General features: G+C 38.5%; 1 protein-coding gene across 1 annotated transcript in view; it reads right to left on the reverse strand.

Moving 5' to 3' along the window:
* LOC135774009 (arrestin domain-containing protein 4-like) overlaps positions 1–12,860 on the reverse strand; it is a 47,892-nt gene extending 35,032 nt beyond the window's left edge. The window contains 1 exon segment of the mRNA XM_065283940.1: positions 12,658–12,860. Within this exon segment, the coding sequence (XP_065140012.1) occupies positions 12,658–12,860 (203 nt within the window).
* Positions 12,861–13,124: the final 264 nt, after the last annotated feature.

Here is a 13,124-nt window from a genome sequence, read left to right on the forward strand (position 1 = left end):
AAGTAAGCCTTAATTTATTCTGTAGACACTATTACGTTTCTGTCTCTAGGGCTGAATTTTAACATTCAGGTATGTTGTGGTGCAGAGAGCTACTGTAACACCATTGTAAGTCTCTAATTGACAAAGGTATTGAACAAACCGGAGAGGTCTCATTAATCCTATGAAGAAAGTGACTGGTCACAGTACAAGACATCTCAGATCAATCAAGATCACTTTGACACCATTGACAAAAGCAATGATTTTGTCACCTGTTGTGACTACTAGTTTTGAGCTTCCACCAGCTGCATGCTTAAAAACAAAAAACACATACTGAATAGGTTTAAAAAGTGTCTCTCTTCTATTCTGATCTTTTGTAACATTTGCAGCTTAACACGTGAAAAACAAATTGTAATTGAAATGAGCTATGGTTGTTTTGCAACTTGTTCAATATGTTATATGCATATATTTTTTATTATTTTTATAAAACAATATTTAACATTTCGATATTAATAACATTATAGCATAATGTTGATTACCAATTCATCAACATTAAAATACAAATCATGGTTACATTAAAGGACAAGTTCGGTATTTTAGACTTAAAGCCCTGTTTTCAGATTGTTTATGGTCAAATAGAATGGTTTTGACTGAAATTTCGACATTTTCAGCTGCCCTGAGAATTTTCGCGTGTTTGTGTTTCAGCTCAGACCTCTACAATGGGTTTATAGGTGCACTGGAACAATCCTTCCTAAAATGCATTAAACTTTCGTTTACAAAGACGTGAAACTCACCGAGTGGTCAGGGGTGTTCACTGATATGCTCACACAAAAATCGCTCCAAAAGACGCATTCCAACAGGTTTTATCGTAGTTTTTACCAACTCCATTGACTGTATTAGACGTCCTGTGAGGTACGGTATTACTCCGCGCCGGGAACTTTGTTTCTATTCTTGCAATTGGCAAAGGCGGATTAGCGCCACCACCTGGGCTGGAGTGTTTATTATTCAAGCTCTAAGCGGAAGAATGTACGGGTGTGAGGCGTTTGGGGAAATAGGTCCACAAGTTAACAACGAATGCTAAAACAGCTGTTGGAAAGCATCTTTTGCAGCGATTTTTGTGTGAGCATATCAGTGAACACCCCTGACCACTCGGTGAGTTTCACGTCTTTGTAAACGAAAGTTTAATGCATTTTAGGAAGGATTGTTCCAGTGCACCTATAAACCCATTGTAGAGGTCTGAGCTGAAACACAAACACGCGAAAATTCTCAGGGCAGCCGAAAATGTCGAAATTTCAGTCAAAACCATTCTATTTGACCATAAACAATCTGAAAACAGGGCTTTAAGTCTAAAATACCGAACTTGTCCTTTAAGGCACCTACAATTGAAAAACATTACAAACATGTACAAACATTACAATACACACTGTTTCATAGCCTTTAGATTTTAGACATTAGGATGTAGTGTGATGTATAATCCTTTACTTTACTGTGCTGACCACATAACTCAAGTCAAATCTTATGCATAACACCAGAAAAGAGCTGTTTACATTAAGTAAATGTCAGTTATGCACATCTACACATTCATGCATTCCTGTTGCTCAGCTAGTAGAATATGACACAAGCAACACCAAGGTCCTGGAATATTCATATAAATGCTTTAGGTAAATTACTATCATTTCATTGCTATTTTAAACCACCTGGAATGCTCTGGCTTAATTCTCTTGTGTGTTACTGTAACAATTTTTGTTTATAAAAAGTGCAAATTATAATTTTAGTTTGTGAAAATAATCAACGTTATGTCACAGATTTTGTTGATATAGCTTAACTTGTATACAACATAGACGCTCTTGCAAACTGCTTGCTGAGACATCCATTGATTGCATCTTTCAGGTACTACCAGATGGAAAAACCTGGTGTGACTAATTATTGTATATTTTCCTTTAATTATTATCATTTATAACCGCCAAAAGAAAAACATCAGCAAAGATTTGCAGAGCGGGAACAATGCCAAAATTCCAAATGAAGCGTTAGGATGGCCTAGAGTCGACTGTCCCTAAACCAGCCTGTTTTATCCAGCCGGTGTGTGGCTGGATTGTTATGGGGAATTGATGCATTGCAGGGCGGGCTGTTCTCGAACCTCTATGCCTAACTACACAAGGGTTATATTTGACTGTATATCCAAGTAAGGTTTAGTTTCTCATTTAGTACTTTAAAAAGAAAAAAAATAAGGAAGGAGATGCAAAAAGTGTATTAACATTTGCAACAAAAGCACCTTTTTTGTTTCTCATTACTGCGTCTAAATAACACTCAAGAACATTTAATAGACTACACTGGTATAACTTGTGAATGACCTTTAAATAAATCATTGCAATGAATCAGACTCCACAACAGTAAAGGTCTTTAGCATAATATAAACCAAATTTTTAGCTTGATGATTATATTAAAAAACAAAAAAATACCAATAAACATAAATAACATGATTTCACACAATGCCAGCCTTTAGGCAGCTCACTGCTGTAGTATTTAGAGTTTTATGCAGGGCAAAGGGTTTGTCATCACTTAAACAGGGTTATTCATGCAGAGGTTGAAACGGGTGAAAGTGTCAGAATGGGATAATTCATAAAAGCTGTTTCCCTACAAATATTGTTCTTGCACGTGCATGTCGCTGACTATTCTTTTTTTCATCGGATGTTTTTAGCTCTATATTTACAGTAACATTTATTTTTTGAAGGATTAAGTGCTCAGTTTTTTCTGTTTCTCTCTTGCTTTTTTTAATAAATAAGCAATGTTGTCTTTGATGGCTGCTCAACAAAGAAGGAGCTGTCTTCAGCCGTAACCTCTACACACCGGAGTCTGGAACATGACACATGTCAGGCTATGATAAATGGTGCGGAGTCCCAGTAATTTCACCAGGAATGCCCTTGAGATGCCCAAGACCCTGATCGGAAATGTTATTGTTGAATTAAACCATAGAAAGAAATCCCCCCCACCACAGACATGAACAGAAACACCTCAAAAGAAAAAAAGTAATAAACTTTGTTGTGCTCCTGTGCGTACGTGTGCATTGCTAAGTTGCGCTTATGTAGTCATCCATCTTTTTTGAGTCCTGCATGCTGTTATATTCTTTGAGTAATGCCGTAATATGACTTAATATTTAAAGGATAAATTACATTTTATATGTGCATGCATGGTAACATCTGCACTTTTGTAGTTACGCACACACCCACATCTGTTTTCCACGGACATGTCTGCAGATTTTCCTCAGATTTTTCGTTAGTCTGGGGAACATGAACTGTTTTACCTTGAGTGCAAATCATTTTGCGAGGATTTTTTATCCAGCTGAGTTGTGCTGTTTTTTTAATTAGACTTAAACAAACCTCAGTAGCGGCACTGCTGTGAATTTACATTACGATTTTCAAGCTTGACTTAAAGAAAAAAGTTCAACCAAGCCAATACAAAAAATAGCAGACATAATCACCAGAGCGGTCCAGTTTTACAGTGCTAACCTTTCTCTTCCATTTGCAACGTTTTGGCTGGCAATTACTCTAAAAACTAATGCTAAGCACCTCTTTCTCGTTGTCCCTTCCGTCCTTTGACAAATAGGGCGTCCGGGCCTTTTAATTGGAATGGAAGGCATTGCAGATCTATTAGGGCAGGGCTGGAAAAACGGATGAGGCCGTCAGCGAGCTCGGCAGGGAGCGGCGGAGCGAGGTCCCCCATCGCCCAGCTCTATCTATAACGGCCCGCGCATGCCACATGCTTCCGCTGTCAGGCGCATGGTGCCATGTCGGCCCCCAGGGGCGCCACATGAGTTCCCTGGCCAATGCAGAGTTACAACCTCACATTGGCACTGCTTGGCTTTTCCCAATTTAGAACACCTTCAGCACTGCAAAGACTCAGTGCAGTGGGGGAGCCTTTCACCCCTTAAAACTGAAGCTGCTTCTTATCACAATGGTGGTGCATCTGACTAAATATTTGAGCAGCATGTTGTTCATATCAGCTGAAATGCAATATCTTGCCAATGGGAAATATTACATTGTACAAATAAATTTTAAATGTAAAAAACATTTTATTTTATACATTTTATAGCACATTACATAATTTTGACTAACAAAATTTTTTAAAGTTATTAATTTAAACACTATATAAATTCTAGAGAGACATTCTCGATACAAGAAAAAGATTGTTTGTAATTTGTAGTATTTTAATAATCAATTGAACTTTGCGTTATTTTCTTTTTTTTGTATATTAACTAGAGATGAGAAAACAATCTGCTGTGTGTTTTCTTTATTAAGAGCTTTGTGTTTTTCAATCAGGGTTTTTTAGCAACTTTATTATGTATCCTCTTTATTGCAAGAATGTTAAACTTACTGCATTAAACTACCATTTATTTTCAAACGGAGTGCTTTTCTATTCACTCGTACAGCGCTGTCTGCAAACTTTAAATGATCATCTTATAGCAATTAATGGATTCATTGTGGGCTGCGGAGAGGATAGAGTTACACACATTAATCTAGTCTGCAAGATAATCTTACAAAGTTCAATCCCATGGTAGCTTTTGTTGACTGACCAAAATGAACTGGTTTCCAGATTATTAAATTGTGAACAGTGACACTGTGTCTAATTGCAAATAATAGGAAGATATATTGACTTTTGAGTGGGGTGTTCTGGATGTGCAATCCATTGATAATGACTTGGTGGTTAGATGTACTAATGCGTCTATGCATGGATGGGGTGGGATTCAAAAGCAGCTTGGAAGTTGTAATAATTTACTAATACAAACTTCTGCCTGCTGTTTTACATCACTAAAGAAGCAAGACAAATAAATTAAAGAGTAAACAGTTTTAGAGAAATGTGTAATAAAATAATATCATAGAGGCCTTTGTTTGGATCCTGCATGACAAATTTTATATTTTTGATAAAATGGTTGTCAGGTGTCAATAATTTGTACAGTATTATTTTTGTGATTTTAGTGACTTGATTAACCTGTACTGTATTGAACATTCTTTCATCACTTTGTTCAAAGTCTTACAGACCCATGTGCAGGGTCAGACAGATAGCAGCAAAAGTGGGTTGGGGCAGCTGGGATGTAGCAAAGGGAGCTAGTTACCCACTAGAACACATTTTATTTTCAGTATGGGGGTGGATTGTACTTATTAGCGATCCTGTGGCAGGCAAGCACCCCAGCCAACCTAGAGACTACTGACTATGTCATCCAGACCACTGTAGCTTACAGTAAATGGGGCTGATGATAACTTTTTCTCCATTTCCACCATCAGTTTGGTTTTGCCTCACTGGGAAAAGTCACTATGCCCTTTGACTAGGGCATCCTTTGTATCTGTAATGGTTGCATCTGACATGATTTCTCTTTTGATCTGTCTTTGTGGTCAAGAGCTCATCATGATGTGCTCATGACCAGACTCGGGAGATTAGATGTGTTGGGCTGCTCCCGAGTTCATCCCATTGCCCCTCATTTGGACTTCTGCGCCAATCAATAGATGACAAGCTATCAATGAATGTTTCTTATGATGTAGTTGTTGCATTTAGGTATAGATAACTACTGCTTACCTTTGTTTTATGCAAGACCTGAAGCCGGTCAAAAGCAAAAATAAGACCCCGATTTTCACTTAGGCCGTTCAGCTGGCTGCCTTCAATTTTATACCTGCAAAGTTTCAATCTAGCCCTCAACCACCCCCTTTAACATTTAGCTTCCCCCAGCCTCCTCTGCCTGCCTTTGCTCTCCTTTCAGGATTGCTCTTCGAGACTGCTCTTGTGCTGTTATTTTCAACCCTGGGTGGACTGGGGCTTTGGTATGTGTTCTGGAAATACTTCAAAGAAAAGCAAAAAGGCAGCAATTTTCTGCTTGAATATCCCTCTGACTAAATCCATTGATCATCCTTGGGGTTCCTGAGAGAGAGGGAGTGAGATGGAGAGGCGTGTTTTATCCTCTAATAACTCCTACCTTCACCCCTTCCTGCCTCGCCGTTGTTGTGTTGTTGTTGGTCGCACCTCTGCTCTATTCCTCAGAGAGCCAGTGAGATTGAAGTTATTTTATGCTTCAGCTCCCCGGGCCCCAATTTGAAAACTCTGTGTGTCAGTTTTCGTACGCTGCTGTCATATGGCAAGGAGCGGGCTTTTCTTTTTCCAGCCTAACCTTTTTCTTCTGAAGGAATCTAGAGGAGGATTCTTCAGAATGACATCTAGGTCACATTAAAGAGAGCCAACTTTAAGTTCAGAGGTGCTATTACGATGGTCATAGAAAATAGTAAGAACAATATTTATGCTCTACAAACCCAGCTTTATATTCCCTTTCTTTTGACCTCATTTGGCAGTAGTGCTGTATTGTATGTGTGTCTGAGCTTGAAACAAGTTCCAGCCCCATTCATCCACATCGCTAGTTAACAGCACATCAGAACCCCGTAAAAACAACGTTACTGACAGCATATGAAAAGTTTCAAAGGTCGTCAAATCCATAGATCATTATCTTTTGAAATGTATGGACCTCAAAATTTCTGTATTACCTTAGCAACTGATGGGAGGAGAGCCTTCCTAGGCCGAGCTCCAAATGCGGTTATGAAGAGACAAGAAATGACACATAAATAATCTGCTTCCGCAGTGTTGACAAATGAATGGAGGGAATGCTCGGGACCCCTCCAAGCACCTTTCTTTCCCAGAAATAACTGATGTCACAAATGATTGAGATTACAAGATTAGCACCCTTGTTCTTTTTCATTGAGCTATGAAAAGACTACAGTGCCTAAAATCACGACATCCAAGAGTGTTTCAAGGTTACCTCAGCGATCTCTTTTTCTTGCTAGCAATGCCTTGACAAGCTCGGGTGATGGGGCGGAAAGGGGGAGGGTCTAAAATTTGAAGCGGGGTGAACGGGTCACATTGTCGCAAGGGTCGCAAGTCAATCCCAGCCAGGTTGGGAGGCTGGCACCGGCACCTTTCAGACACCTCTCCTCACCTGCCAACATGCACCGTCTCCAGCAGACTTGGTAAACGCCAGTTAATTGGGAGGCGATGACAGAAAAGCTTGGCTCAATTTGCAGTGCTTTGGAGACGACCCATTCCCTCTTGATCTGAAGCTCAACAGAGTCCCGCTCAAACGCCAGACACCAAACTCACCTTGTACAGCAAGTCCTGCTCCAAGCCTCATCACAGTCCCACTCATGTCAGGATAACCACAAAAAATACATCATGAATACTTTGCTTTTCTCTGTCACGCTGGTAAGGTTCAACCTCTGTCTGGCAGTAATGGAAAGGAAGATGAAAGATAGTCAGTTGTGTTGTTGCAGTTCAGACATGGTGTTAAGTGTAAATTGAAACAACTTCAGCCTTTGAATTGTAATCCCTCAGGAGGCTTTTTAATACCCTACACAAATGGTCCATCAATCCATATGTACATGTGTCTAAGGACATGGCGTATTTAATATCTTGTTGTATTGTAGCAGTTCCTGTAAGATGAGATGAAATTATAATATTTCATATGCGAGTGAGCTCTTTGAAAAGATACTTTGAGCATATTATGTTTTCTTATGAAGTCATCAAATGTCATAGGCTGTCTGTTTTATCTGTTTATGTTAAGTTTTGGAATTAGCTACTTTATCCACACATTGTAGACTGAGGAAAATTGCCACAAAGCTAAATATTATTGTTAATATGACTTTAGATGCTAAACCCTCTAAATGTGTCCGACATGTTCTCTTGTAAATTAGCATTTTTCTATCAGGCTCTTTTGTTTAGGTTGAGTAATTCCACTTTAATGGCAATGTAAAGGTTATTAGTAAGTAATTGAAATGCCTTATTTTCAAAAATGACATTTTAGGGCGCGTTTGACCCCCAAAACCTAGTTCGTTTGAATAATGTGATCACTCTGTACCATGCCAAAGCGCAGTTTGCCTGGGCGCACCATTGCAAGCGGGCCAGGGTGCAGTTCAATTGGGCTCAGGCGTGGAACATGCAGTGTGATCGCAAATTCAAAATGAGAGACGTCAATTGCACGAACACTCGCCTTCATCTGCCTTCATAAAGTGTAAAGAGAGCCTAATGACGAAAGTGTACCCGAACTTGGATCGGTCAAAGTACAATGTGAGTGCGATTGTTTTTTTTTTGTTTTTTTTTTGGGGGGGGGATTAGGGAGGGAGGACAATTGCGCTGGGGAAGGGTTGGTTGGGGTATGGTAGGTATGATATAAGTACGCCCTTGGTCAGAGGTGGGTAGTAACAAATTACATTTACTTGAGTACAATCTTTGGAAAACTAGTAGTTTTAGAGTAAATTTAAGGATGGGTACTATTACTCAAGTACATTTCCTAGTGAAAAAACTGTACTTTCACTTCTCTATATAAGGCGGCGTTATTGCACTACTGTCAAATGATTATATATTTATACAACAGTTATTTCTGGTTCTCGAATCTGATTGGCTAAGAGGTGTGCGATATTGTACTGACGTAACAGTAACCGCTTCACCGTTTGTATCATTCCGCCACCTACTTGTCATTTTAGTATTAGTGAACGGAGGTTCTTTAAACAGGTTCATCTCTGAATGGAAAATCTGCATGCACACACAGACACACACAGACGCGCTGTTTTTAAACACTCTCCGTGTGTCTCATTAGTTCACTAGTTCGTAAACCAGTCTGTGAATCCCAATCGGAAGTGATTATTCCGTCAAAGATCAGCGCTATTGGGTGTTACGTTAAACTTAATGGGAGTAATGTCTTGTCACATCGTGTGGACGATTAACACTTGGAAAGAGGAATGTAAACAATCATTTTTTTGGAGCGATCTCTCTCCTCAGAACGCGAAAACACAGTGGAACTGCAGATAAGCACCGCAGCTTTTAAATGTGGACACTGGTCATTTATTTTATCGTGACGTGACTATTAAAACATGTTATGAGATATCGCCACTGATATATTTATAAGCAGCATGCAAAAACATCTCTCTGACACTTATAAAAAACAGTTTTATATAGTACTGACAAGAACAAAGTCTAATAACAATCGAGTGCTCATATCGCGTTAAGATTAAATGGGATAGCAATAGTAACATTATATAAGTATAGTTTTATTAACTTTTACCTCACGCCAAAACAATAACAACACAAAAGACACTAAATATGAATAAGAAAACAAGTAATAGTTTCATCATGACACCAAATACTGCTGATTTGATCTCATTTTTGACCATCAAACACAGACAGGGCCAATATCAGAGCCAGGGAATCCCTGTCAGAGATGTAGCCCAGAGAGGGCGGTGGTCAGCGGGGCGAGGCGTCCGCTCATGCTCTGGATCTCTCACTACCGAATCTTACTAAGCAAACGTTCAAACAGACGCTATTTTTACTAATCGACTGCAGATTTAAATATAATACATATATATTCTTGACTGAACTAATCTTAAAACTACACTTTGTGACCAAGAAATGGTAATATTAAGAAATGGCTATTCCGTCCATTGAGTTATTATGAGATTCAAACCAGCCGAAAGTGTTACCTGTCATTCTGGCCACCCTCAAATCCGTGGCAGAAGAAAGTAGTTCCCAAACAAAGAGTCTTTTAAAGTAACGTTGTTGTTTTCTAGTTTTCTTTTTTCAAACGTGTGCCATCGAACTGTTGTATAAAAGCAATATTGCTCTCTGAGTCGTGTGATATATACAGCTATATCACACTCCTACTCGAGCGATATTGCTTAAATGTTATTATTATTTTTTTTTTATTAAAAAAGTTTATAGGGCTTGTTCAAAAGTCTCGCGAGACGTTAGAGAGGCTGCGTGCGTTGCGAGGAGGTGGCTACGCATCACCCTTTAATCCACATAGATAAAAAGGAGAAGCAGATGAAGGCGTGTGTGAAATATCTGCGGCAGATAACCCGTGGCTTTAAGTTCGGTCTATGTTTTCACTCCAAGAGGTCAATAAGAATAGTGTCATAATGCGATTAATGCTGTGTGCACCAAAAGGACTGACATCTCAATCACAATTTTAGCATATTCAAGCTCCAACCTAAACAACACATAGCGGTAAGTGTCACAGTAGTGTGTATTTGATCATTTCACACACTGTTCGAGTGTTTTTGTCATATGCAGTCTTGTGCAAGCGATGACAAATCCTGTAAGTTAAACCTTACAAACAACACACGTTCACATCTGCACATTTCCATATAATTTCCCCACAAAACGAAACAAACTAAACAGCATAATGAAACGACGTCTTGCATTTATACACAAATCCGGACACCTCACTAACGTGTAGAAAATACATTCAATTAAAAACAGGATTGTATTTTATTTAAATTCTTCCTAAAGAATGTATATACTTATAAAAATAAAATAATAAAGTATGTTTTTCAAAAGAAACATGTATTATATATTATACTAAAAGTAGAGTTGATTTGCAGAAAAGTTCCATATGAAATTCTAAAATGATCATTTTTATCAAGCTCCTGTTTATGATCAGTAATTGCACTTTAATGGCAATGAAAATAACCTATTCATATAAAAACATGATAACAAACAGACACACATGTTTTTTTTACTGTTTGCTTGTTTAAAGGCAGATGCTGACAAGTTTGTGTTGTGAACATGAAAATAAATACAGAGGTAACCGTCAGAAAAACATCTGTGTGTTTGAGATTTTTTTCTCAAACGACACGGTATGTGATGTTGATGTACCCATTGCAGGACTGAGATAGGCTGCTTTACTTGAACTTAGGTTTTACATATATAAGCAGAACAATGAGGCTTTCAAGGAGAGGTTTGTGAAAACCCTCCAAGTAAATTCAGTGCGTTTACGCTTCTCTATCAGATAGGAAGTAGTAGAGAAGTTTTTTTATCGAATACTTTTTTACTCTTACTCAAGTTAATAATTAGATTGATACTTTTACTTGAGTACATTTTTTGTATAAGTACTTGTACATTTACTTGAGTACAGTTTTTGGGTACTCTACCCACCTCTGCCCTTGGTCATGTAATTGGTACTTAATAAATTTGACTGTCTCTAAGTGCATGCAAAAAATCCACCTTTTTTGGACAAGACAAAGTAAACAGTTGCAAAATCACTAAATATGCAACTAGAAACATTGCATATTAAGTCAGAATTCAATGGTTTAAAGTGCTGAAACTGAACCACACATTATGGGGTACTGTGATGCATGTGGCTGCCACATTCGGGTTGTATTTAGGTCCAAGTTCTCACAGGGACCCCAGCATTAATGTGATCCATGGTCGTTTCACAGTCGTCTTCCATACATTTTAAGGACTTTGCTAAAAAAAAAAAATCGATGTCACAATTAACGGATTCTTTCAACAAAGAGGTATTTCTGAAGGGCCTGGGGCCGGGATTAAGCGGATTTGAAGCGAAAGTATTTGATAAATGTATAATGTGTGCCGAGAGCATTCGGTCAATATCATTATCTAATTTTTGATGGAGATGGCATTTAGCCGTTTTGAATCTGAGCTCTTCAAATGAAATCTAATGCCTTTTCCGATTTGACCATAGTAAAATGCATGCTAAAATAGTGCATAGAATAAACAGAAATTATGATAAACTGAAAGCATAATCAAATAAGCAAAGTATATGCAATAAATGGAATGGTTGTGGATCTAAAAAATTGATGGAAATTCCAAATCTGCGGGCACAGATAATGTATGTAGGGTGTTTTAAAAGCTGTTAAAGGGCTACACAATTTAATTTATTTATATATTATTCACATTTCTTTTATAAAAATTAGTGACCTCACCATATTCATAGTCTTAAATTCTAAATCTGTATAAAGAACTAAGCCTAACCTTATGCAGATGCAGTAAATTTCAGATGAGCTGTTTTGCATTCAGGCCAGTTTTGCCGCCTCATCCCCATGTGTTCGTCATGTTTTAAAATTGATGAAGGCTGCCCTTGCTCTCAGAGCTCTCTGTGTTTATGAGCTGAATACTCCAATAGAGAGGATCAATACCCTCCAACCGTGTCTTATAAAATACCCAAGAGTAATTAAGCGTGAGCACCGGAGCGCTTCCATTGAAATGTTAATGACAGAGCTGAACAGTGTAGTATTACAGGCCATGAGCTTACGCATGGGTGTTCTGAAACGTAGCATTTCAATAAGCTTTTTACCACGTTCAGCTCTGCAGTGCCAGTGACATTGAATAAGACATATGGTACAAACCTATAATACTATCTCTCTACCTGTGTGTAGTTTAATTATTAGCCTTGAGACCTCAATAACTGATTCTGTGAATCATACAGTGTCACGTGTGTGCGGTTGGCAAATGACAAAGTGAGACAGTCATGTTTAACCACAACCTGCTTGCCTGTGGGCTGATTCAGTTGCGGTTGGCATTAATATACAAAGAACTTCTTGCTTCGAATCGTGGTTGAACCCATCCTCCAACTTCGCCCCTTTTTAAAGACGAGCACATATAGCCATATACGTTTCTTCTACACTAATAACTTTCTTTCTCCACTGCTTGATTGTCGAAGCTTGAGCCCTGACACTTGTGATGCACTCTGCCAAGAACATTAAGTATCCAAAAGTGATAAAGCTTCAATTTGCTAGACCATTAGACTAATTACTGCAATAATTAAGTAACTACTTGATTAGAACTAATGGGTACCTAATTATCCAGGAAGGAAGGATCAGGTGGTAATTAATAGAGTCAAGCTGATGTCTTATGACTTACCGTCCCTGGTTACCACACATTAGGGATTGAGAATGGTAAAAACAAACATCACTGCTCCAATGTTTGTTTGGACCCCTGTAGCAAACAATCTGTTTGGGTAGAGTGTGGGTGAAATGACAGGTAAATGGTGTGTACTGATGATTGTGTCCATTGTAAATGTACTCCTCCGAATGCTCTGGACTCATGACTTTGTAGAAGTTCATGATCGCTAGAGCAGATTTAGACTTGAAGACTTGCGCTGCGTCCGAAACCGCCTACTTCCATACTATATAGTAGGCGAAAATCAGTAGTATGTCTGAATTCACAGTATTTAAAAAACAATAGCCACCTTCTACATTAGACCTTCTACTTCCGGCAAGATCCAAAAGCTTTCATTCGATGGACACTTTACTTTCCCGTGAGCCCCTGGGAAAGGACTTGTCCAACAAAGAAGAAGAAGAGGTGTTGTTTTATTAAAGGCGCTCTAA

This window comes from Paramisgurnus dabryanus, chromosome 9 (genome assembly GCF_030506205.2).
Source record: "Paramisgurnus dabryanus chromosome 9, PD_genome_1.1, whole genome shotgun sequence".
NCBI classification, from domain to species: Eukaryota; Metazoa; Chordata; class Actinopteri; order Cypriniformes; family Cobitidae; genus Paramisgurnus; species Paramisgurnus dabryanus.